The 27,109-nt window shown below is 45.7% G+C and overlaps 1 protein-coding gene across 1 annotated transcript in view; it reads right to left on the bottom strand.

Moving 5' to 3' along the window:
• Positions 1 to 1,908: 1,908 nt before the first annotated feature.
• POU2F3 (POU class 2 homeobox 3) overlaps positions 1,909 to 27,109 on the bottom strand; it is a 44,286-nt gene continuing 19,085 nt past the window's right edge. The window contains exons 5-14 of the mRNA XM_014939950.1: positions 14,685 to 14,789; positions 12,983 to 13,085; positions 8,918 to 9,000; positions 8,590 to 8,772; positions 8,071 to 8,212; positions 7,031 to 7,167; positions 5,456 to 5,617; positions 3,650 to 3,716; positions 2,925 to 3,057; positions 1,909 to 1,948 (exon numbers count right to left, since the gene is read on the bottom strand). Coding sequence (XP_014795436.1) covers positions 1,909 to 1,948; positions 2,925 to 3,057; positions 3,650 to 3,716; positions 5,456 to 5,617; positions 7,031 to 7,167; positions 8,071 to 8,212; positions 8,590 to 8,772; positions 8,918 to 9,000; positions 12,983 to 13,085; positions 14,685 to 14,789 — 1,155 coding nt within the window. The remainder of the gene's footprint in view (positions 1,949 to 2,924; positions 3,058 to 3,649; positions 3,717 to 5,455; positions 5,618 to 7,030; positions 7,168 to 8,070; positions 8,213 to 8,589; positions 8,773 to 8,917; positions 9,001 to 12,982; positions 13,086 to 14,684; positions 14,790 to 27,109) is intronic.

Genomic DNA, 27,109 nt, shown 5'->3' with positions numbered 1-27,109 from the left:
AATGAGGAGAGTTAGATTAATACTTCCCATCTACATTTCTTGCTTTCCCAACATAAAATGCTTTTTAAATCACAACAAAATTTGTTGAAAAAAAAGTTGCATTTAATTTTAATGTTTCCACTGAAAAACAGATATGACGAAAGTGTTTCAGTTAGAGGTAAATGAGTGGTGGTGGGGAATCCAGGAAAGAGGCATACAATTTCTCCCTTTTTTGTCTTAGAGCATTTTGAAAAAACTTATTTTAGTATTTAAAAAAAAAAAAAAATTCTTAGTTTCCATTTTTCAAGAACGTCTCCTTTTCTTTTCCAATCCCCTTTTCTTCTTATCAGCATCTGTTTCTATAACAAAATCTCACTCAAAGCAACAAATGCGGTTCTATATACAATGTACACGTAGGGCTCAATACTTTGTGTCAAGGTAGCTGAGAAACTCTTAAGGTCCACAGGGTCCCTATAGCAATAATTCATCACACGGGACTGGATGAGTAGGATAAAAAACAATGGATCAAATATTTTTTCCCCAGAACTGTCAAAGGATATTTTTTACTTAAAAAAAAAAAAAAAGCTCATATTTACCTAAAAAAAAAAAAAGCCATCAGAAAAAAAAAAGACTGCTACTCAAAAATGGCTATTTACAATCTGTGAACCAGATACTCATTTAGGCTAGTTCCACTGAATTAATTATTTGTACCCATTGACAACCTGACCAGGAATTTGTTTTACTCAAGTCTACTTTAACAAAATTAAATATCTACCTCTTTTCAAGTGGTGCGAGTTTCAAAGTAACAATTTCCCTGGTGATACGCTGCGACAGTTGAAGTTTCCTACACTTTGGCATCTCATGAAATTAAGAAACACTTGCAGACACAAACCTCCAGGTTCACACCTGAGCAGTACCACTTGTCCTCCCAGGGAGAGAAGAGCAGGCTGCAGAGAACAGGCAAGCTACGTTACTTACAATTCAGGAAAGACCAGAACACATGCACACCTCTGCTCTGGAGAGGTGGTTTCCATTTGGTATCAGATAAAACCCAAAGGATGAATAAAAGAAAGGAGGGAAGGTCAAGGCTAATCCTCTTCCCATCACATCAACGCAAACTGCTTTTGTGTTCAATGGAGTGAGAAGTTCACCCAAGGTTTTCAAACAGTGACATCCTCCAGTGGGGCAGCAAGGCCAGCTGTGAACAATAACAAGACCTGGACACAAAGTTTTGCAAAAGACAACGATTTTTTTAAAAGGAAAAAATAAGAAAGCTCTAAAATACTTAATTAAAAAAAAAAAAAAAGGAAGAAAAAGAAAAAAAAAAAAGCACCTTTAGAAACAGAGAAGAAGGGCTCAAAGCAAAGCGAGTTTGGTGGTGGGTAAAGCTCAGTGCCATTGACCTCGGAAGTCTAATGAAAACCAAGGCTCACGTCTAGACAGGGGTCTCTGGTGAAATGAACTGGGTGACCTCGGCTCAGTTTGGGGCTTTGTGGTACGTGTGCGTGACAGTAACAGCATGACAGACCCTGCTTACGGGAAGCTCTGAAATGAGTGAGGGGAAAAGAGGGTCCTGACATAGAAATCCTTCCAGATTAGAGACTGCCAGGCAATCCAGTGGGAGCGCAGAGATTTGCAAGCAGAGGGCAGTGTTTCATGCTAAGAGCGCTAAGCAAGGGCTCGTTCTTGAAGTGAACGCCTGGAAGAGCGTTATGATGTCACTGTTGGCGTGGAGAATCCTTGGGGAAGGTCAGCTGCAGTTTGAGTCCCTGGAGAGTTCTGCTGCTATGGGTTCCCTTAAACAAGACCTTCATTTGGCAGCATTTTGAAGGCACTGGAACGCCAGATGTTGCCCCAAGCATTGTTCCTAGAGAAGTTGGTCCATAGCTAGAAGTCAGAGCTCCTTTTACGCGTGATGGAGGAGTCATCTCAGTGGAGGTAGGTAGGTTGATTCCATCGGTACCAAGATCTGTTTGCAACACAGGGAATAAGAGCTACAGTTGCCATGTTGTTAACCGTTTTCCTTGAAATACAAAATCATTATTATTCTCTGTGTAACCTCACTTCGACTTGGCAGCCAGCAAACGATCCTTTGCTCCTGCAGGAAGCTGCTAGCAACCCCCCTGTCTTTCTAAGGAACATCTTCCACGGTGGCTCATGAGTTCACCTGGCTGTTGGGACTTCCTCCTCATAAGAGGAGATCTGATTCACGGCACAGGATGATCCATGACTCAGAAAGCCCAGCAGCTGCAGGTAACACCCTCTGCTCCCTGTGGCCTTCCTACTGACACACAGCATCCTTGGTGCCATGGAGCAGGAGCCACAAACACAGAGAGGCCTCAGCAGCACAGACCGTGGCAGAGGCACATTCAGTGAAATAACCAGAGGGGCTCTGAGCCCGCACGTGTGGCTTAATGCTTTTGTAGCATCTAAAGGCAGGGCAGAGGAAAATCTTTCCTCTTGTTTCATCTGCTGCTGTGGAATAGTCAGCTCTGCAGCAGAGCTCTCTGGGTGGCACTGCAGGAGAGAAAACTGGCTGTGGAGGGGGTTATCCAAGCAGAAACAGCCAAACTAAGCCTTCTTCTGCTTCCTCCACACAAGGAGTTCGTTTAGGACAGTCCTTATGGCCAGTGTTTCTATCTGGGTTTTGGTGGGGGGGGGGGCTTTTATTGTGTTTTTTTTTTTCCCCCTTCTGTTTTTCCCCTTTTCTTTGTTTCTCAGCACAGTTTTTCAGGCAAAACTTGATTTACTATTGGTCCTCAAGCAGAAAAATAGCCCTATCCCAAGAAGCTTTGGTTTAGCTACAAAGCTTCACCTAAGAAGGTGCCACCACGCAGCTCCACGTTGCTGGAGCCTCTCAGGGCTCACACATTCTCCTCTAAGGTCCCACTGCTTTTCTCCCAAAACCCCTGATGCCCCTGCCAAGGAGCAAGCTGCTGTCTTACCCTGAAGAGTTGAAACCGGATGAGTTCATTGCAGCTTTGGAGTTGCTCTGGGCTGTGCCGGGGCTGCTGGCATGGAGTGCACTGCCAGGGGAGGAGGGCCTGCTGGAATTCCCTGGGGAACACGATGATGTTACTGCGTAGCAGAGAAAGCAGAATAAGGCCGGGATCTCCTTTTCCTGCCAAGGACAGCCCGAGCCCGAACACTCCCACCCTATCTTGTACCCATCCCGTTGGTGTGAGTCACTGCCTGCCCTGCAGCAGCAAGGCAGGATCTGTGCCCCAGCCACGGAGAGGGTGGGGGTCTCCAGGACTGCACTCTCTGTAGCTTCTATTCGTGTGAATCACACTTATCAGAGCAGATCTGACAACCTTCTGCTGGAGAAACAGAGTAACCTACCCCCAAGCACTCCTTCTGTTCGGCTTCTAGGTGTGCCTGGCTCCCAAAGCTAAACACCCCAGTAAAATTTGCCTAGGATTATCCTGGGAATGTTACCATGCCCGGGAAGCTTTCACATCTTTGTTCCAGCCAAGAGAAAGGCCCTGCTGTTCTTCTCCTTTGTGTACCAGTTATATGGGGATACTTTCCCTGGCCAAACCCAAGGGTCTTATTAAGAGTGGCCTGCAAATATGAGCTGGAAACCAAGTAGGGAAAGAGCAGGAGCAGAGGAAGGAGGGAAGGAATGGCAAGTGAGGCAGGTTTCTAAAGGCTTATTCTAAAGGCTTACCTGTCCCAGGCATGGTGCTATGCACTGGATTGACGGAGAGGGGCCCCAAGGACCCTGAGGTAGAGACCTAGAGAGAAACAGAAGCAAACTGTAAGCACGTGGCACCATGAGGGTATAGATCACAAAATGCCACTCCTTTCGTACTCCTTTCAGAGTGTGCTGGCTCCCAGTCCCAGAGGACTCCCAGCTCCCAGCCTTCCTATCTACATCTGAGGCTCCCACAGATATTTCTGGTCATGCTGTAGTGTAGAAGCACCATTCCCATACCCAGGGTCACAGAAAGAAATCAGAATGAGCGTACATATGCCTGACACTCTCTACACAGGTCTAAATTTATGGATCAGCTATGGAAAAGTATGGAAAAGCCTTGAAATTATCAAATGCAAGCCAAACTTTCTGGAAGTCCTGAGATCCCATCAGTAGGAGCCACTGCCCTTTGGATGTTTCAGCCTGGGTATTCCTAGCCTGAAACATCCCAGCTCCCTCTGGTCCTGGGCACAAATAATCCCTTCTGCTTTGCGGCGTTCTTGATGGGTGAGAATTCTCAGGTGACAATTAGTAATTTGGTGGCTGCACTCAAAGCGAGCCTGCGGCATTTGTTGTTCAACCGTGATAGTTTAACTACAGGCAACACGTTCAGAATGACTGATGAGCAAAGGCTTGCTTCGCAGAATGCCTTCACAGGAAAACTATTCATCAAAGCTACTGCTTTAAAAATTCATGGCTTGCAAGCAGCATTTTGTGTTTGTGACTGTAGACCAAAATGCGTTGTGCAACAAGTGACCAAACTTCTTGTGATGTTTTCCTGCCTTCTGATGCATAATTCCAAAACCCGGATGATTTCAAGATAAAATATTGCTTGTGAATATGTGCTCTCCCTCACACCCACGTGTGCTCCAGCACTAACAACGCTGTAGGGAGATTCCTGACACTTTTATAGGTGGAAGCAACTAAGCAATTATTAACTAGCAGAAACGCAATAGTAGCTTGTTATCCACAGTGGCCACTGACAGCAGGTTGCAAGAACACGTTTTCAGCTGCTCTCACAACAGTTTCTCTTTTCCTCATCCTTCCTGGCAATGAAAATGTGCTTGCCAAAATGTGAATGGACAACACGAGAGAAGGACAGCCAGCCCTGCTGGAGTGTATTCTGCCTTTCTGCGCAGATGTAAAACAACAAACATGTAAATGGTTACCACTAGGTTTCAGAGTTAACAACTCTGGATGCAATTCTCATCGCATGGAATGCTGATTCCTCCCCCGTTAACCTCGGAAAGCTTTTACTTACCAATCTTAGGGTGAAAAGTTTTGGAATAGCACCCCTGTTTGGATAAATTTGAGTCACCATCTCTGGATGTGTTTAAGGGACGTTTAGATGGGGTACTGAGGGACATGGTGTAGGGGAGGACTATGTAGAGTAGGGTAGATGGTTGGACTCAATGATCCCAAGGGTCTCTTCCAACCTGAATGATTCTATGAAATTATCCTACAATTAAACTGACATGCACCTTCTAGTAAACTTGTATCATCTTTCTACTGCTTTCATTAATAGAATAAAACTAAATATTCTGTAATGTGAGCCTGAGATTCCATTCCATTGGGATGATGAAGCTATGCCAAATCCACGGCTAGCCCAGCTCCTCCAGGTGTTGTCCTCACGGACTGTGGAAGGAGCTTCCCAACAGCTCAGGGACTTGCGTGTACAAGGTTCTGCCTCCTTTTCCAGAAAACACTCCTGTATCCCCCCACCCTTTTCCCCGCTTGTCTGGGATGGCACCTAGAACTCCTTAATCCAAAGTCTCTCACCAGTCTGGAGTTGTAGATGGGTGATTTGATGGGGGATGGCATCGGGCAGCTGATCCGTTTTTCCTTCTGGCGCCGGTTGCAGAACCAGACCCGAACCACCTCCTTTTCCATGGAGAGCTGCTCTGCTATCAAGGATATCTCCTCTGAACTGGGCTTGGGGTTCTGCTGAGAAAGAGCAGGAGGTTAAAGCAAGCCCCAAGGAGCTGTGACATACAGCATCAATGTATGGTCCCACTGCTGGGAAGGCAGAGAGCAAAGGTGGGGTTAGTTGTAAACTGGGGAGGGGAGAAAATTTGCTTTTAAGACAAGGGGTAAATATTAGGGTGAGAGATTATGTTCTGTGACCCAGAAAGTGCCTCTGATTCAGCATCAAGTCTCACGGAATCAGAGGGGGATGAGTCATACAGTACCTCGTCCTGTTATTGCATAAAGCACCATGCTCTTTGATCTTAACAGCACCCTAAATCATTGCTTGGGGGGAAGCTAATGACTGGTGGTCTTCTTATCAATACACAGGACACACAAGCTCTGAGTGCTGTCTGGACTCCTACCTGCACCATCTCAGAGAAGCCACTTCTTCTCTTTCTTCTTCCATCCCTCATTTATAAAGGGAAATAATAGTACCTGTCCTTTCTTCTGCATCTCTTATTTTCTGGTGCATTTGACAGCATTTAGCTCTATGAGTTTTGATCTGTGTTGGAGACGTGAGGGTCAAAAATACCTAGCACAGAGATGCCAAGACAGCTTTCCCATTACAAAGAATCCCTCATACTAGCTAAAAATGAGGTGCCGATAATGGTCTGGCAATGACTGTCTTTTGTTCTCGTTAACAGTCTTAGGAGGAAAATTTTAGATGATTGGGAGAAACCAAGAAAAAATGACGGCCTATCAAAAACAGTTTAGATGAAAAATTCTCAAGGTACAATTTAGTCCTAGTGATTTAAAGCTTTGTTTGCTCTCTGCAGTGATTTTTCTTGAAAATCTTCATGCTTAAAAAGTGAAGGGCTCCACTTCTGAAATGATTCAGCAGCAATATCTGGACCAACTAGTTCTGTGGTCTCACAAGACCTGCTTAACGGGGCGCCCGTCCCGGCGCTGCGCCGTGGCCACGCAGCTCCCGTCACACGCACCCAGAGATGAGGTGGGTGCAGCAGATCAGCTCTGGCTGGGGCTGAAAATGGGGAGGTGTCGTGATGAAATTGAGGAAATATTGTGTCCGATTTCCTTTTTTTTAAAATCACTTTTCCTGCTAACCCCTTCACGCCTTTTCTAACCTGCTCTATCTCTTTTTTTTTTTTTTTCACTGACAGTGATTTGCAAAATGGAACGATGTTACAGAAAATTAAGCACCGCTTCCTTAATGCTTATGGATATTGGTGTTTTCTCTGTGAATTAGCATAAATACCATATGTGTGCTCTTAAAAGTTCAATTTACAGGCAAGGTAAAATTTTTTTCACAGATTAACCTGCTCTTTTTCTTTTTTTTTTTTTTTTGAGGATTCAGTGCTTCTATGACCCAGCAAATACCAAAAATCAGAGAGAGTTCACAACACATTGAAAGATTTTTCCCCTCACATCTTGAAATCTTTTCTCCAGCGTGGAGCGGATGTTGGTCTCAATGCTGGTTCGCTTCTTCCTTTTCCGTCCAAACATCTCGTTCACTGAGGGGTAGGAATTGGGAGTGCTCATGGAAGAATCCAAAGGAGCAGATTCTGGAGAGAGAGGAAGGGGAAAAGAGATATTCAAGAAGATAACGAGCTATTTTCATTCCTAGATCCTTTCTGGGAACTATGGCACCTTCTAAAATCAGTAAAATGTTCCTACATCATGGATCCTTCCTCTGATGATTAAAATTGCTTACAAATCCTAAATTCATCAACAATCTTGTCCAAATCAGGAAAGAAATATGAATGCTAAAATTTTAATCGACGCACTAGTTTTCTTTTTTCCAGTTTGATTTCAAGCCTGCTCTGATGGGGACCACACATTTTCCAATGGTTTAATTTCGCACAGTTAAAGATATTGACTTACACCCCCAGGATCAGGCCTCGTGTAGGTGAAACACCTCCTGACACCATACATTGGTCAAACGTGCAAGTGCTGAAGGGCTGAGTAAAGCACATGAGACTAATCCATTCATGCCTACAGTGGTTTGCAGCCAGCAGAGGACACCAGCCCAATCCTGCTGCTACTGGGGATTCCCCTTGCAGTGATAGCTTCCTTTCCTAATTACTAATCACCGGGCTGACCTCCCAGCACTCTAGGAATCCCTTCCTGTTCTTTCCACTTTACACAGGGAGGGACTGAATGGACTAACCCAGCGATTTGCCCCAGGCCGTGCAACCCAGAGAGAGGTGATGCAGGAAGGGACTGCCCCAGACACCAGATTGCAATGTGAATCCCACAGTGCCAGGGAGAAAGGACAGATGTGGTTTGATATCCTTGTGCTGCTTGTGCAACGTGCTGTGTGATCCACAGCAGAAAGCAGCCATGGATCTCAGAGGTCTTAACCCCAGCTCGGATTTTCCTAGCTTTTATTGGAGGTTCCTAGATGGATCCTCTCGTCCTGGCCAATTTCTCATCCTGGTGGCATTTCTGCATGTCAAGTCACCTACCTGCGTCACTCAGCCACTTCTCCAGCAGGGGTTTGAGCTTGCACATATTCTTAAAACTCAGGTTGAGAGCCTCAAAGCGGGAAATGGTGGTCTGGCTGAAATCATTGCCATAGAGCTTCCCCATGGCAAGTCCAACGTCACCCTGCCAGAGAAGATCCAAAAATCACAACATGAGCTCAGAAAAACCTCTCACGGCTTCCCGCTGTCACACCACTTCTCAGGTTGCTTCCAGGCTGGCTTCAGCCTTGTTTCCATGACCTGCCTTCCAGAGAAAGTGGCTTCTCTTCCCACAGGAATCTGCCCCACACCCCTGAGCCTTTCTGTGCTGGAGAAGGTGCAGATAATGGTGCTGTGGTAATGAAATATTGGGAAGGGTTTGTCTCTTCACGCGTTTGGAAGGGGATGCTCCAAAGAAAGCCAGACTGTATCTAATCCAGCCCTTCCTCCATCCGTGTCTCTACCACAAACTCCCCCATTCCAACATCTTCACATCACATTCCCAGTGACGAGGCCACTCACCTGTGTGAACCCCAGTTTGATTCGCCTTTGTTTGAAAGTCTTAGCAAACTTTTCCAGCTCTTCCAGGTCACTGGGTTCCTCAGATGCTCCTGATGGAGTTAGGTGCTTTGCCACTTGCAAATGCTGGGGTACATCCAGGTGGGGTTCAACCGATGAGCCAGGGAGTCCGGAACGGCCCACAGCCTGTAAAAACAACAACAAAAAAGATGCATTAAGTCACAACAATAGAAAAGTACACTTTTTTTTCTGCCTTTTGCCTTTAGTGAAGCAGCAGTTTTTGCAGATGAGTGCTTCTTGGGGTGGGACTGTATATATTGAGGCAAGTTACCTGTGATGCCAGGCTGGGTCCCGGCTGGGAGAGGAGAAGGCTGCCCTGTTGCTGAGGGAAGGAGAGGAGGTTTGGCTGCAAAGCTGAGGAGAGAAAAAGAGAGATGCATCTGATCAGACCAGCTCCCTCATCAGCACCTGGGCAGCTGAACGTCCCTCTGCACAGGGAAGGGTCATCTCTGAATGGAAAACATCGGATCTTGTTAAAAAATACGAGAATTTCAGCCGTTACGAGTGTGGATGCCTCTGAGCTGGATCATGAGAAAGGAAAAGTTCTTTTCATATTGGTTTTTTTAGGCCAAAAAGAATTATTACAACAATGATATAGGTAAAATATTTCATCCACTGATCCCTGCATGTAGCTCATTAACCTAAGGCTGAACTAGGGGACAGACATCTAACTTTGATTTCAGATGCCAAGCAGCAGAGAATTTACTACATCCTTAGTGGCGTTCTCTCCCAGTGCTTAATCATTGTAGCTGTTAAAAAACATTTGCATCTTATTTCCAATAGAAGCTTTTCTGACTCCAACTTTCAGCCACTTGGATCTTGTTAAAAAAATCCTGATTCTACAGTAAATTGCACGAGCCTTCTCACTCTGCTTTCCACTATACATTTCATTTTGAAGTGTCATTTTGAAGCCATCTGACCCTTTCTTTTCTACCCTACTGTATTTCAAATAAATTGAGTTTCCTTTGGAATATATAAACTGACACAAAATGATGAAAGGAAAAAAGGAGGGAGATCTATAAAACTAACAAAACCTAGTATTTATGGAGACTGTGTAATTGTTTAGTTGACAAACTGCCAAGCACAAGCCTGTATCTCTTGCAGGGAATGTCCTAAAGGATTAAGTAGTGACAGAAACAGTGTAGTTCCCTAGAAATTTAGTTAGGTTCTTCAAATCAGTTGAGGGTGAAGCCTATAGAATTTAGTAAGGATTTATAACCTTTCTTGAAACAGTCAATATATTCTATTGATTGCAACTGACAATTATAGGGAAAACTACAAATTTATGGACTTCTGAAAAAAAAAAAAAAAAAAAAAAAAAGAAAAATAAAGTCTTTTGAAGCTGGGAAAACAGCTGTTTTCAGAATAAGGAATGACCTTTGCAGGGTTCACAGTTGTCTGGCAGGAGAGCTAGGAAGGAAATTCCAAGGCTCCTAAATTTCCAAACCAGTGTCCTATAATCCAGAACATAAATATTAGTATTATTACCATAGCAGTGATGTATTGTTGCCATTTATTTGCTGCAGCGCACACATGGTGGTAGGGGACTTTTTAGGTAAATTAATGGAGTGGAATTTTGGTGCTGGAGGTTAAAAGTCTGTATCTGCCTGATTGCTGCTTTACCAGTCCTCCTGTGTGTGACATTGTGTGAGTGTGAGTGAATTGAAAGAGGGTGAAGCCGCTCATCAAAATCTCAAAGAATTTTCTACTCTACCAGTTCAGATATTAGGAACTTCCCAGTTAATTATTTTGGTTTTTAAATTGCTGGATCTGGGGATTTTGGTTTGTTTGTTTGTTGTGTTTTGTTTGGTTTTTTCCTGATCATAATCTGAATTCTTTTCATTTATACTCATGTGCTGACGAGGTGAGGGGGATTGTAGATTTGACACAGTTTAGCTGCCACTCTCAGAGCCTTCCTAAGTGGAATGTGCTGATCCCACTCTGAAATCTCTTTATCGCATGACATCTACGCTCACAGCATCACAAGGAACTGTCAACACACACTCTGTGCACTAAACCACCCCTTGTTATAACATTTTTTCTACTTCTAGGCAAACTTTATTCTTTTGTTTGTTTAAAAAAAAAAAAAAAAAAGGAAAAAAGATAATCTCCAGAATCAATCAGTCCCCCCTCTCTCTCTTTCTGTCTTTCCTTTTTTAATTTAGATCTGAATGTGCAGGATCCCATTTATTTATTTAGATTGGTGTTTCAATAAGCTTTCTCTAATGCTGGAACAACTTTGAATTTCAAATGCAGGCTGGTAATGAGGTGCACATTTTTAACAGTGAAGGTAATTAATCACTGGAATGGCTTGCCTAGGGACATGGCGGATGCTCTGTCATTTGGAGTCTTTAAAATCATGATTGAACACCTTTGCGAAAGCTAAGCTCCAGCTCAAATGAAAATTATGGACTGGATTCAGGAATCACCGGTTTGACATCTGATGAGACGGAGGCTGTGTTTTCGTAAGATGAAGACTTCAGCAGCAATATCTTGGCTGAGAGTGTTCCCAGCACCTACCTGGCTGTTGGGTTCCACCTTCACGGCACACAGTTCACCCCCTCATTTTGAGTGTGCCAGCATTAGCTGGTTGAAGGGCTGCACAGTGAATCAGACCTGGCAACTTACCTGGCTTAAAAACACCTTCAAAACACAAAAACCAAAAGAAAACACCCATCCTCTCGGGAATGCTAAGCCCACAGCCAAGTCCCTTTGGCCATGAAATCCGTGAACTGATGTATCCATCAGTCAGAACTCAGGAAACATTGAGGGTGTTCCCATGATGGCCCAAGGGACAACTTCAGGAATATTTTGGACACCTCTCTGGTATGAAGAACACTCCACCTCTATCTCTACCAAACAACTAATTCCACAAAACTTATCTGTGCCTTCACTTTTACTCCCCAGTGGCTGTGCGTGCACATGGCAAAGGATCATTAAAACCTGGCAATCATCTATGCAAATGGAAGTGCTCTTGCACAAAAAGCTGGCTACTGGCCAGAATATCCCAGCTTTATCACGTCTGGAACCAAAAGGGCTCATGGCCAAACCAGTGGCCATCTGTTGGAGGGGTTTATAGCTGCCAAAGGAAGTCACTTAACAGAAGAAACTCTAACTCTATAAAAAGGAACCCAGGTCTGTTTTGCAGTATAATGTGTTTCCCATTATACATGAATAGAAGCAGGCAGCACACCTGCTGACCCTGCCATTTCAAACAAACTAAATTCTAGATTATTGGTAAATATATAACAAGTCATTTCTTTTTACACCACTTAGTGTAATTTGGCAGAGAGAAGAGTTTATATACCACCAATGAGAAAGAGGTTTCCCATTTGCCTACAATACAGGTTTTCTTTGGGAGCATATGCACCAGTGGATTCAAGCTGCAGAGATGTTAAGGTTTTAATTCTGAATATTGGTTCGTATGGAGGGATCTCTGTGCTGGAGTAAGTCAAGAACGTGAGCAAAGGACCCAAGTACCTTTGCATCTGTCAAGTTATCTGTCAGCCTACGCTTGCCTGTCCACAAGCAGCATAAAACTTCATCGCTGGCATGCTTGTATCCCTGTTACTGGAGAAATGCCATCAAAAATATCAGGGGGAAAAATAGAAACAGAGGGACTGTCTCAAGCAATGACTTCAGTCCGCAGTCCTTTCACAGAGCTGGTTACACCGCGTTTCAGAAGGACTTAGACCTCCTGTCCTCTCCTGCCCCATGGCTTGGAGCAAGATTTGGGAACAACCACTGGCAACTCCAAACTTCTCAGCTCTGATCCCCGGTTTGCTCCCGGCTAGGTTAGACCTCTTTGTTCTGGTGCCAGCATCATCCTTCCACCAGAGCAGCTCAGCTCCTTCCCTCTAAGGTATTAGAGAGGTCAACTCAACCTCTCCTCAGTTTTCTGGAAGAAATGGAGGGTGCTAACCCGGCGAGGCTGGGAGCTCAGGCAGGCTCCCAGGAGCTCCCAGGGAGCAGGCTCCTTGCTCTTCTCCTGAAAGCCAAGCAGATGCTGTCCTGAATTTCGGAGGTGGGATCCCCACCAAGCCTGCAAAGACTGGCCCCAAGGTGGCACTCTTGGAGCACACAAGCCACAGGTGCCAGGAGCATCTCAAGGACCGGACCTTTCCCGGAGCAACCACTGGGATCATCCCAACTGTGGGAACCAGCACGGGGGGAAGAGCAGGGGAAAACGCAGCCGGTAACACAGCAGGGGAACAGACACCGTAGTGCTCGGAAAACGTAACAGATCAGATTAAAAGCAACAGTTATGAGAAGGGAGATTTTTCCTAGAAACGTATCTGCTTATAACAATGCCCCTTTTGGCTTTTCTTCCTCTTACCTTGTTGTCCAGCCTGGGACTGAGACAGAAGAAACTGGGGAACTGACTGCATGTGGCCAGGAAGCAATACAAGCTGCTGCAGGGTGTGGAGAGAGCTCATATCCTATGGGAAAAAGCAAAGGGAACAAGAAGACTCAGAGGTGTCTGCTCTTCACACACTGTCACCTCTCCTATAAAGCTTCCCTCCTCTTTTATACTGTCCTTGACCCAATTCACACTTTACATTTAACTGCCAACATGCCAGATTTGTGTAATTCGTGCACTGGAGAACTATGGATCCAGAGGTACTCCAGGATCTGAAGTTTTCAGCTATATAAGAATAATTCTGTACACGTTCAGACATCCACATGGAGAATTGTCTGCTTTTCTCTGAAAAAGTCAATTCCTGAAAAATGGTGTTTTTGAGGCACTGACAATCAAAACCCAGTTGTTAGAAGTAACAGCGAAACCTCTTGGATTTCAGTTTCTTTCAGACAATGTGTTTTCAGAGAGTCAGCTCCCTAAAATTACAGAGTGATGTGCAGCTGACTGTCCCATCTCACGAACACCGGGAGCCTACTTTCCGTGGAAGGCTGATTTCCCAGCCAGTCACGTGCTGGGATGGGAAAGAAGCAATGCCCAGCAGTGCCTGATTCTCTGCACCAACAGCAAACGCATCACAATGGACCCAGTGACCAGATCCAAAAATGTTTTTTCCTGTCCTTTGCCACGAAATTCCCCACCCTGCACTGCCAGAAATTCCTCACCGTGCCCTGAGTGGAGCAGGCAATGGGTACTGAGAGATGAGGATTAGATCCCAGTGCTCTTTCACATTACTGGGGTCCCAGCCCCAGGTCTGGTGTAGGGATTAGAAGATAAGAGATTACATTTGCTTGGGATAGACACATACACACACAAAAAAAAAACCATTAAGACCAACTCTTTTTAGAGGTACCTTTTTAAAGGAGCTCATTACTCAATAAGATGAGCTTTTTGAGCTTCTCAAGAACTGTTTCGAAGCCTTGGGGAACTTGAACAGTCCCTGAATTGTGTAAGGGATCTGAATACCCCGTGAAAGAATGAAGGAAGAGATTACTGAGCAGCTGTGTGGCCTTCTGGCATCTAACTCCCACTAGCATTTAACAAGAATTAAGTGCTAAACACCAATTTTTTACCTTAGGGAAAAAAAAAAATCCCTCAAGGAGTTAATTTCTTCTCTTGTGTAAATCAATTGGAGCCAGCAGATTCAAGGCTGACTATCCTGGTTCGGTTCAAGAGTTAATCTAGCCTCAGATGCCATCTCCAACAATGGCATTAACAAGGTGTTCATGAAAGAGGAAGACCAGGGCAAGCATACCTAATGCTTCCTCTTGTGTTGTCTCAGCCTCCGATTATTTTCAGTTCAAGGGATTTCCTGAGCATGGTGTGGTTTGCCTACTTAGTAAACCCTCAAAGGAAATCTCTTCCTAGTATGTGTCCAGTCTGCCTTTGAACACACATAAAATTTTCTGCAGAAAAGAAAGAGGCTGAGGAGGAAGCTGACTTTTGCCAACGCAAATTCACTTTTTCAACGTAGTGGCCATCATACCCTCAAGTCTCCTTTTGCCACTGCCGAAAGGCATGTGTAGTCTGGCAAGCGTGTCAAACCCAGCCTCTTCTCCAGAGGTCCATTAACCAGTGCCATCTCAGACTTCCAGATCCCCAAAACAGTGAAGTCACTTACCCCCGCAATTTGGCTTCCGGGCATCATTGATGATCCCTGCACAAGGTGACCTGACCTAGGGGGGATTGTAGACTGCAAGGAGTCGCTGAGGTCTTCGGTTTTAATCTGAAAAAGAGCAAAGTAGCTGTAGCATTAGGGAGCAGAGACAAGGGGATGGAGGTGTGGGGAGGCGAGGAGCCTGAGAGGCTGGAAGGCATTGGGAAAGGGGCTCCTTTCAAAAAAAGTTAGAGATCAGGGCTCACTGCATCCGTCCCACGCTTTGCAGAGAGGAACGGGGTCGTTCCTCACTTCTCCTCTCCAGTTTATAACATGAACATAGTTTTCCTGCTCTGCCAAGCCAAGGGGAGGCTTGCAGAAAACATACTAATTAAAACACTTGAGGAAGTAACAAAGTTGCAGTGACTTAGCAAGGTTCCAAGCACGGGAGTGCTTTCCTCGGAAAACACATTGAGGCAGTTTGTGGAGTTATAAGGGAGACAGGAGGCAATTCTCCTTTATGGATCACGACTCACAACCCTTGGCAGGGCTGGCTATCGATAGCCTCTTATTTTGTTCTGCAGGTGGCAGAGAATGGTACAAGGGGACGGGAAAGGAAAGGTCATGAAGTAAAAGACCTCAAAAAGCAGTGTAATCTTCCAGACTTGAAAATACAGCACCTCAGGCACCAAACATATTTCAGAGCAGAAAACAAGAAGAAATTGTACTGGTTTTGGCAAGGAAAAATCTGCTTTCTTAGCTAGAACAAGCCATGGATAAAGAACTGGAAAACTTCACAGGTGTCAGCCCTTCGACCAGTGGTCATTTTGACCTACTTTAAAATTCAAGAAAGACTGCTATCTACAAAAAAAAAATAAAAAAATCTTAATTTCCTAGTCCACAATCTTATGAGAAAATTCACCCAGAACTAGAACTGAATCCTTGTGTCTGGTTTATTTCATAGTTTCCATATTAGTTTCTAGTGTTGCCACTACATCAAAAATAAACAAACAAAAAACTGTTACATCACTTTGTACTAGCTGAAATCCTTTGCTAAGGTTGACTGGGTCAGGAGAGAGGGGAACTTGGGAAACTTTTAGAAGTTTTTAGGTTAATTCCTGAAAGCTGAGGAGTGGCTATGCGCAGATGCCATGCACAGGAGACAGAAAGGTTGTAAGAGCTCTTATATTTTTTTTTCCTCTAAGAAAAGACCCGAGCAAACAATTTCTAAACTTAGGCTGAAGTTTTTCACAAGCATGAGAACGCCTGGCACAAGGCAACCATGAGTCCCATTCCTCATCTAAGCCTTTCCAGTGTAAGAAGAGGTTCCAGTTTCCACAAACTGGAAAAAACAGGAGGACACCAGAAAAGACAGGTCTTGAAAACCCTGTCCACTGGCCCAGCATTGCAGGTTTCTTCTAGGGCTGAACCTCACCATCTCCCACCAAATTACTCCCGAGCCCCCCAGAAGGACAAGCGGGGTCACCTTTGCTGGGGTTTTGCCGTACGGCCTTTAGGTCCTACAGCCTTTAGGTCCTACAGCCTCCTACCAGCAGAGGGGGACAAGAAATTCAGTTTTTAATAACAGCGGCCCAAGCGAATATTTTTGGTTGACGAAGGTTTTACTTCAATTTGGCTAAAGCAAATGAATCTCCACAGGAGCAGAGGAGAAAACACGATCACAAGAGGCTCTCAGCTGCAGTGGAGGAGCTGGCCCTGTAACGTTCACCTCTGCGTTGTGGCAGGTACCACGCGGAGGGGAGAGAGTTACAACATCTCCTTTCATTACAACGATAGCTCTGGACGCTGCCGAAACTCGTTTTGCAATAATACTAGCTCCTTGCAACAAGAGTTATACGTGCTATCAATTCCAGTCCGTTCCTACCTTTCAGGTTGGCATGATCATCCCTCTTAGCCCGGTGAAACAAAAATCAGATGAAAAGATCTTCTTGATGGCTATCAATGCGGATAGCGTCTAAGTCACTAAATGTTAGGGAAAAGGCTCAGGAGGATACACCGTTACCCCTGAGCCAGTCAGTCATTGCAGGCAAATGATTTTATGCACGTTTTCTTTCTGAGGGTGCATTAAAAAAAAAAAAAGTCATCATCCGAGCCAAAAAGTAAAAATAAATTAAAAAAATAAATAAGTTACGCCTGCTTGCAATTCATTGTGTCTGCCTCACGCAATGCAGTCGTCCAAGTCTGAACAGTCCCAAAAAAAGAAAAGTTATCCACGTCTTAGAGAACAAGGCACTTGATCCCGCCTAAGTTATGATCCCAATAGGAGTGGAGTGTTGAAGAAGCACAAGCCATTTCCAAACTGAAATCAATTTTTACAGCTGCCAAGCGGAATGATTTGGAAGCGTTCCAGGGCGAAAGGGGTGTGTAGCTGCATCCCGGCATCGCACAATATGAGAACGGGAGGTGGGTTTGGCAAAGGACCGGTTCCCAATTTAAAAACAACAACATCTCCCACTGCTCCTTCCCCCGTCCCTGGAATTCTCTGGCTCCCTCCTGCGCAGTGGGCGGGAACCTGGGTGTTCTTGACAAATCCTTCTCCCCTGCACCTATTTTTCATTGGGTTTAGGCTCAAATTTACCTCTCCCTCCTCTCTCTCTCTCTCCCCAACAGGCCTGCAGCTGGCTAATTGTTCATTAGCAAGAGTTCGGGGTATATCCAAGACTTTTGGGATGGTTTATGCAAATCCTGCACCTTCTTTTTTTTCCCTGGCTAAACCGGCAGTATTACCAACTGTACATTAAAAAAACCAAAACCAAAAACCCCAAAAAACCACACACATTGTGGGCGAGGCCACTCAATATCATGAGACTCCCTTAAAATAATGCAAATTTCAAATTAATAAAACTAGGGGAGGAGTTGCCTTCTCCTTTCTCAGTGCATCTGACTCATATTTGCAGGCATTTTCTGGAGAAAAGTTTTCTTTAAGGAACCAAAAAGCGGTTGGAGCGATCAGAGAATCACCTCGCGTAGGTACTAGAAGCTAAAATATTGCAAGTGAGAGACAGTGATTTAGTTTAAACTAGTTAAATCCCACTGTGCTTCCTCAGGACTTTGGTTTTACGCGACGGTCATGCCAGCCGGGGGAATGGGGAAGGAGAAGTCATTGAGTGCAAACCTGAGTTTCTTCCCATTGAATTCAATTTGGGGAAATAACACTTAGATAAGGAAAAAAACCAAAAAAAAACGAAATTACGAGCCAGCGGGAGCAGGCCATGCACTGCTAACACGTCCCCCTGGCCAGCAGGTAGGGAGAGGTGTGAAGCCCGGGCTGGAAGTTGTGGATCTACGGGCACCTTCTTCCCCGTTTGGGCCGGTGGGGAGGCTCGGGGCAGCGTTGGGAGCAGGCCCCAGCTCCTCCCGAGGAGGTAACGGCAGATGGCGGCACCGGTACGCACAGCCACAGCCACCTTGGGGCTCCGGCGGGATAGGAAAGGAATCACACTTGCAAATCTCAAGTGGATGTTTTCACAGCCTTAAAATAGGGTCAGCTGCCCCCGAGCAACGGGAGTGAAAAACACAGGAAGGGTGACTGGATGGAAAGAGAGTCCTTTCCTTAAGTTGGCTAGAACCTCTGCAGGGCCTGGCCAAGGATGGGTTGTTTCTTACCTATCTCTGGCCTAAAAACAAAAACAAAAAGCAAAACAAACTAAGAAACATATTGAGGGCGATGGAAAATGATCAAAGCTCTTCAGCTTGCTTGCGTAACCGATTTGTGGAAGGTGTTTCATAAACATTTCATAAGAAGGAGAATTATGAAGAAAACATCTCCCAACCTGCCTGCAATTACTGCACAAACTCTTCCTTACCAGTAGGGGCCGGTGGGGAGGCTCGGGGCAGCGTTGGGAGCAGGCCCCAGCTCCTCCCGAGGAGGTAACGGCAGATGGCGGCACCGGTACGCACAGCCACAGCCACCTTGGGGCTCCGGCGGGATAGGAAAGGAATCACACTTGCAAATCTCAAGTGGATGTTTTCACAGCCTTAAAATAGGGTCAGCTGCCCCCGAGCAACGGGAGTGAAAAACACAGGAAGGGTGACTGGATGGAAAGAGAGTCCTTTCCTTAAGTTGGCTAGAACCTCTGCAGGGCCTGGCCAAGGATGGGTTGTTTCTTACCTATCTCTGGCCTAAAAACAAAAACAAAAAGCAAAACAAACTAAGAAACATATTGAGGGCGATGGAAAATGATCAAAGCTCTTCAGCTTGCTTGCGTAACCGATTTGTGGAAGGTGTTTCATAAACATTTCATAAGAAGGAGAATTATGAAGAAAACATCTCCCAACCTGCCTGCAATTACTGCACAAACTCTTCCTTACCAGTAGGAAGAAGGGGAGAAAAAAAAAAAAAAAAAATAAGTACATCTGTTTTGTAACTGATCTGTGAACTTTTGGCAAACATTTGGCTCATGAAAAACATCCTGCAGACATATTGCAAAGCTGTGAAAAGCCAGCCTTACACGAGGAAGTTGGAAAGATTCGCCTTAGCAGCTCTGATTTCACTGTGTGGAAGGCCATACCCTCCCGACAGACAGACAGACTGACAGACTGACCAGTCCACGTTTGATTCAATGGTTGGATCCTGTTGGTTGGGCAGGACTCTGGCTGCAGCCCTCCCCATATAAACCCAGTTTAAGGTCTGGTAATCTGGATTGATGTTCCTCCTCTGCCAGGCAGCAGGACGGGCAGCCTGAATGCAGCCCCCCAAGCCACCTCCTTTTGACGAACACTTCTGGGGTAACGTAAGCACCCCTCATTGTCCTCTTTGCAGAGGTGGAACCCACCGACTGATTCAGCACCCAGAGCCTCGCGTGCTCTCCCCACATCTCGATAAGAGATCCCCGTGCCCTGCCCGAGTGAGGCCGTTCAAGCCGTGTCAGCCTTCTCCAGTACCACTTACGAGGCAGGATCTGTGGTGGTTCTTGTGAGATAGAAGACAATCATATTTGTTGTGCAGTTACTATTTAGACAGTAACCTCTTTGAAACAGATGTTTATCTGCCTTCGTATCTGGCTTATCTCACAGTCAGCAACTCACAACTGTTTAAGAGTTTGACTTATTCACATCGCTCCCTCCCCCACTGTTGAGGCTATTTCGCTGGATAGAAATAGAAGATCAGGTGCACACAAGCTTAAAAGAGGGGCCGAACCAATTGCCCCTCACCAAAAATGAACAGCACAGCTCTTCCAGGGCTGAATCACTCCAAAATCACTACTCAATACGACAGGACTGGCTGAAGCTGCCCCAAAGGGGCTTGCCTGAAGTCAAGGGAGGAAATTTTGTGACAGAAACAGGTTATCAAAAACTGGATGCAAGGCTCTTGCAGTGAACTGAGCCTTCCCACCTTCCAATGGTGTAAGTGCACTTCTCTGTGAATTACCTGCACACGTGGGCACCATAAAATAAAAAACACACTAATAATAAATTATAGCAATAATAATAATGGGCTTGCAATTACTATTTCCACATGTACTATCCTGCACGTACGGCAAGGCTTAACAGGCACCCGGGAAGAAAGCAGAAAACCCTTATGTCAATGCAATGATATTCACCCTATAACATTTGATATCGTTTCACACTGAAAGGTGGGATTTTTCAGAAGCTGTCAGCCTGACAAAAGGGGAGTTAATCCCACACCGAATGCCTAACAGACAATATCCTATAACTCAGTAATGACAGCACACTGAAAAATTAAGATGTAATCCCTAACCTCAACACACCTGCACCACAGCTATACGAGGCCTTTGAGTTCGTTAATGGAGGCCTGATCTGGTGTGCTTTATCCCCTGAGCTTCAGCTGGGGATGTTAATAGTTGCGCCTTAGCTGCAGTAAAAGGCAGGGTGGGAAATGAGAACTTTAAGAATAACCAAGCTACAGGCTTCACGAAAGAAAACAAACAGAACCACGCTCAGCTTTGCATTCATGGCCTTTCCGATACAGCATTTCCCTGGTGTTTTTGCTTTTGAAGAGAGAACAGGAGAAAGGAAGAAGTCATCCCTCTGTGCCAAATGATAAACCTCAAAATGATGACGTAGAGCACAGCAGGCTCCTAACGGGCAAGGGAGTGGAGAACCAAAACCAGAGGTGGGAAGAGGTATGGATGGCCACGCTCATATTGATGCCTGCACGTCCTGACGAAGGGCTGCTCTTCACTTTAGAGACTGAGCCTCAGGAGCACAGAGGCTAGCTGGTGCTTCCCCATGGCAATCCCTGTTCAGGGAGCAAGTCTGGCAAAAACATACCGAGAAGCAACAATTTACAGCGCCTTCACTCTTACTGTTGGTACTCAGGCATGTGGTACCTTCTCTACCAAGGCCTGTGGACCTGCCAAATTGGAGATATTTAAAGAAAAAGTGAGGGAAAGATGCCATTTTCTTGGTCAGAATGGCAAGAACCTCCAAACAAAGCATGGAAAACTATTTTACCACCATTGAGGCTGTGATCTCTCTCATGTCTCCATTCCAGGACTCTCCCTGCCCACTCCTCCTTAGCCATCCTCAGCCCAGAGGTCCTGCCCTTCTATCCCAGCCTTCCCAAGCATTACAGCACTGCTCCCTGCATCTCTCTCAATTTCACTTGCCCAACTTCCAAAGCTCTCCAGAACTCCACCTCTGCCTACACCTTTGTGCTTATCTCCTCTGCTCCCACCCTGGGCTGCATCCCTGCCCCTTTCCTTATCAATCCGATTTCACACACACACCGGGCTTCATGGCTTCTCCCATGCCCTCTTGCATGCTCACACAGGTTCTCCAGAGCTTAATCATGTTCCTGTTGAAGTCAGCAACAAAGTTGCCTTCTTGGGCTTTGCTGGGGCCAGAACCAGTCCCTGAACCATTCTCCAAATTCCCTGCGTGAAAAAAATTTCCCCTTTCCATGGGTCTCTCATCCAGGGGAGCAGACTGTGATTGTTCTGTCTTCTCTGTGCCCTCTGGCTCTGAACCAGCCACAAACCAGCTAAATGCCTGGCACTGCCTCCCTGCTGTCCAGTACCCATCTTCCCGGGTCAGTCATCTATCAGGAGGGCAGAGCAGTGTCCATCTAGCGAGTCGGGGTGCAGGTAGCCCTTGGTTGCAAGGCACTTTCCACCACATCCCACGTTTGAAAGGAATTAACTTGGAATCAGACGGCTCCCGTGACTGGGGCTGGCTCCATCCCAGCTCCGCAGGTGTCTCTGATTGGTTCACGGCAGTTTTGGCACCAGTTGCCGTGCCCCAGGGAACTGTGACACAGGAAGAACAGCTAGAGGGATTGCATTAAATACACACAAGTAATATAATTAAAAAAGAAAGGGAGAGTGAGAAAGATCAACTTTGCTGGAAAGTATCACATAGTTTTTCATTTTGGGTGGAGGGAATGAAGTCTAGTGATTGAGGGGAAGAGGGAGCTCAGAGCCAGTTCTCCACTCCAGCTTGGTGGCTCTGGGCAATTTCTATGTGTCAGGGAAGCAGAGCAAGAGGGTTTCTTGCTAGCACAAACCCAACACCTGACTCCTAAGGGGCTGAGCAGCCCCGGTGCAGCCCATTGATTTCACATGGAGCGCTAGCAGATCGGCACCTCTGGGAGGAGAGAAAGTGCACTCTGATGTCAGCCTTCCAAAATTAGAGGCCTTGCTTGAAACCCCATTGCCTTCACCTTTTTTTATGCTATGACTTGCCCTTCTGCAAAATGGGTGTAGGGCCCCACCCTTGCTGGGTGGTGCAGGCTTTTGATTGAATTCTTGGAGCTCACCAGATGAAAGGCCTTCAAGAATTCGGAGTCCTCTCCTTATTACCGATGAGCCATTCTCTAGTAGGCAGAAGAGTCATATCCATGCACAGTAGTTCGTGCAACTCACCGCTTAAAAAGGTGCCGGGCAACCTAAATAGTGGTTTGACAGTGACAGCCATGCCTTGAGCATAGTTTCTATTGTAAAAATAGTTGTTGTGTCCCTTTAGACAGGTCCACAAAACTAGGGCTTGTCACCTGCAAGCCTAGAAAATATTTCCCAAAGGATGATAGGAGCCCAGGTGGAGCAGGGAATTTGCACGAAAGGAAGACCTGTCTCTCCCTCTCTCATCTCTAAGACAGTTTTGGAACAGCTTTACAAGATATATTGCCAGTGGGCCAAGGCAACAAGCGTAAGAATTAACTTATAAATATAGGTTGCTCTTTAGAAGCCTGGACCAGGAAAGCAGGAGTTTGTGAATGTACTGCTGGATCTTAAGGAACAGATACAATCCAGCCAACGCTGAAGTGATGCTGGGTTGTTGTCAACTGTTATTGGCTAACATCAAATTAATTCAGTGGTTTCAGTCCACCTCTTGAGAGAAAATTTTAAAAGGCCAAATCCTTCCTCCTGCTTCCATTCCCCTTTCCCTCATCAGCTTCCCCAGAGACTCACTGACCTGTTTTTGGAGTTCATTCCCAGCAATCTCATCTGAGGGCCTCTACAAGGTGCCAGAACAAAACTAGCTTGAAGAAGGGGTTCCTCTACATATCTGTCCTAAGCAAAACAGTGCCATATATAGAAACAGAGGACTTTCCCTCAAGCCAGGGCTTTCTCTGATGCTTTCCCAAAGGGCTGCATTTCAATGAGGAACCAGCACACATACAAATTTATGCAATCAGTCTATCCCTAGGACAGAGCAAGGGAACTTCAAAAGGGAAAGGCCAAGGTAGTGCTCAGCTTAGATCCAGTGTCAGTCAAGGCAGATACGGACAGCCGGGCTGAGTTCCAGTTAGTAAAGGCTCAAGAGATGAAAAGCAGATGCAAGTCTTAGGCAGGTACCCTGGGGCAATGCAGAGAAGAAGAGAGAGTGAAATCTGAATTGATCCCCAGAGGGGAGAAGGAAGGAGGATGTGAACCTCCCCTTGAGAGGAGGGCAAAGCAGGACTGGGATGGAAATCTGGAGGGCAGACTGAAACCTGAACTACCCACAGGGAAAAGCCAAGCAGGAACAGAAATGACATATAGGGAACACATGAGATTAGGGGGAGGTGGGAACACAAAGTGGAATGAAAAACTATGAGAGAGATCCCTGCGGGGAGGGAAGCCCTGATTGAGCGAAATTAAATCTGCAGAGAGTTTTGCATCCCAGATATTAATAACAAACTACCTAGCAAGTTGGGCCCTTCTTTCCACCTTCAAAAGGATGGAGGGGAGGAAGAACTTGTCTGTGGTTGAGCACAAGACTATGAATCAGAGAATCAGAGTCCGTATCCCAGCTCCGCCAGGGAGCAAGTCCCTGGATTACAATACGCCTCAATGTCCACAGGCAACTGTCCTAAAAAACATCCACTGATTTCAACTGCAATCACGATGCTCAGCATCTTTGGGAAAAGCCAGGTAGTCAGTCTGTGTCTGCCTCATCTGTAAGACGGGGTTAAACACCTCCCTACCTTCCGGAGGCACCGGGATGCTAAATTCATTAGCAAAGTACCTTCAGACGTGTGGGTGGAAAGTACCAAACAAGGTCAGAGTGTTATTAATGGCACTGAAAAAGAGCCACCAGTGATTTTAGATCTCAGATGCAGTTTGCCCACTTTAATTTCTCATTTCATGCATCTACAGGACATCAGCTGTGAAGACCTGAGAGAACTCACTCTTATTACCTCAAAACAACTGTTGAAAAGCCCACATAAACCTGAAAACTTAAAGCTCCCTTAGACAATGGCTCTGTCAGATACAAACAGGGCAGGGAGATCTAACATAAGGAGGTCCTGAGGGATGGGAACCCCTTTGGCACCTCTTGCAGAGAGCAGGGCAGTAACTCACAGGAGCCTTCGCTTGGTTTTGGAAGGGAGGAATTTTTCAACAGGCCCAGTCCCTCACCGCTCTTTACGATATTCTGGCAGACACTCTCAATTGGCCAGAAAAGTCTACTCAGGTCCTACTGACTGGGAATCTTAAGCAGCTCGAATTATTTAATGCTGACTGATCACTGGAAGAGAGGGATTTTGAAATCTGTCCCTTACAGTCATGTGCAACAATCAAAACCACCTGATGTGCAAATGTAAGTGTCGAGCTAATGTGCATATGAAATATGAGGTCACTTCAATTGCATTTCTTATTTCCTTATTTTGTTCTGGATACTTCCCTTTGTGTTCTGAAAATCCATCCTGCCCCAGCAATACATCTCTAAGCTATGACCGTTTCCCAGGTAAATCCATCCCAAGATCCTATTTCTAGGAAGCCTGTTGGCAATACATATATATCCTTATTACAATGGGTGTACACCCAAGAAAATAAAGTAGTAGGAGTAAAGAACCAGCAGGAAAATTCAAGCTGTGCTGAGCCCTGGGCTGCTCGCTAATGCCTGCTTGTCTGTCTGAAATATTGGAGAGTCACACGGCAGGATCACCTTTACATTGATACAAATACCAAACCTGTCATTATCATTAAACAAATGACAGCCTGCCTGCAAGGGTCAGCCTTTTCTGGTATGAAACTGCATGACATATTTGGATACAGAGCACACGCAGATCCTGCTAAGCCTTTCCTGTGCTGGTAACACAGAACCTTTCAGCTTTGACTCAAGAGAGACACGCTCTCTCCCAGCACTGGGGTGCAGCTTAGTGCTTGAGAGCATAAAGGGGCTTGGAGGGGACCTCTCATTCCCTCCTCTGGAAGGAGAGGAGATCTGAGCCTTCATTCCACCCTGGCACTCAGAGACTCATTGCTGGAAGGACACGATCCTACACATCACTTTCCTGATGGAGAAGAGATCAGTGATGCAGCGTCTGTGTATTTTGCTTCTCCAGCTGTGGATCAATGCACAACACCCACACAAGCCCTGTCTTCTCCCAAAACCATCAGCCCTAGCTCCACGTGTGCATTACAGAAGGCAGTATTATCTCAGGGATTAACTCCAGACAAAGGGTGAATTACCTGGCTCTCCAGAACAGCTCTCTTCAGAGCCATCTACAAAAACAAACAGTGCGATATTTCCTTAAAGGCTGAAGGCTGCATATACCAACAGGGAAATAAACCAGGCAAGATCTGGTACGACCGCAGCAGCATCACCTGCTGAGGAACCAGCACGTTACGGTGAGGAAAAGTTCCCATTTCACCACTTTCAGTCAGACCTTTTCCTGGTCCCACTGGACACCCTTTCATGGCAAGGCTCTGAAGCCACATTTGTACTCGGTTCTGTCCCTGCCATGCTCTGGACATGATCCCAAACCATCAAGAAGCAGATGTCCCTCCCCAGGTTGCCAGCACTGAAGGTGAAAGTTTATTACTGTCTCTTTGCATTTCCCTTGATATAAACAGGAAACAACCAGCATTAGACTCGCTAAATAAAAAGCCAAACCAGATAGGCAAGGCAGAAGATGCTTCTTTTTCCATACACACCCTTTTCCCTCTCATTCACATACAAATTACTGTTGCATCCAGGTGGGAGGAGAGTTTGAAGAGGGGAGGGGGGAAGAAATGTTTGCCAAATAGGTTGAGGGATCAGAAGGCAGCTTTCTCATAAAGCACATGGCTGACCCACAAACTGCGAGAAAACCTCAAACTCCACAGGAGTTTCCCTCCTCCCCATTTTCAGGGTGAGAGCAGCCACAGCAGGGAATTGGTAGGCAAGTAAGGGGTCTAACCAGGTCACTCCACCCTTCTCTTCCCGCCTGGAGCATAACATGGGAGGGAAACAGACCTGAAATGTAGGCCATCTACAAAGACTGGGGGAGAGGCTTAAATAATATGAGATTTATGATCTTCAAAGTGATTAGCGCCCAGCGCTCCAAATAAAGTCAAAGAGAGCTCAGCAGCTCTTGCATTCAGTTTGGAGTTGGGTTTCAAACCATACCTCTCTGGCTTCGGTTTGAAAACTTGAATTGCAAGGTAACAAAAAAAATAAGCCATCCAAAACCAACCTCAAACCCCAAACCAAAATTAAAAAACCCACCAACCTCCACCCCTAATGAAGGAGCTCAGCACCTGATTTTACATGAAAACACCGTGATATTTCCATATCTGCCTTCTTCCTTTTTCTCATCATTTGAAATCTATTTGCTGGATTGAAGATGAATTCACCAGTAGCTGAGGTCAATCTGAAACGTGAGTGTATAACCCGTGTGCGCTTGGGCTCACGTTCATTTAAAATATTAATAACAATAATGGCTCAAGCCTCCACGTGGCCTTGAGAGGGCCAAGAGAGGGAGACAAAGAGCCGTTTGCACACTCCTGTGTCCACTCACACGGACTGGTACAGCCCCATCCCCGACACCCCTGCAAAACCCCTGCTGCCCACACTACCTGGAATCCCACCAGATTAAAAAAAAAAAAAAAAAAAAAAAAATTAAAATGGGGTTGTAAACACAAATCCGTCCCATCACACACATCACCCCTAAGCCTCAGTATTTTTGTAAAACCAAAGCATCTCTGCCATCTTAAGACTTCCCATTCAACTTCTGTTTCAAAGCAACACCACCCCCGAATTTCTCATGCTACCTATAG

The sequence above is a fragment of the Calidris pugnax genome, unplaced genomic scaffold (assembly GCF_001431845.1).
Source record: "Calidris pugnax isolate Ruff unplaced genomic scaffold, ASM143184v1 scaffold92, whole genome shotgun sequence".
Taxonomy (NCBI): domain Eukaryota; kingdom Metazoa; phylum Chordata; class Aves; order Charadriiformes; family Scolopacidae; genus Calidris; species Calidris pugnax.
This window is presented reverse-complemented; position numbering and strand designations above follow the sequence as displayed.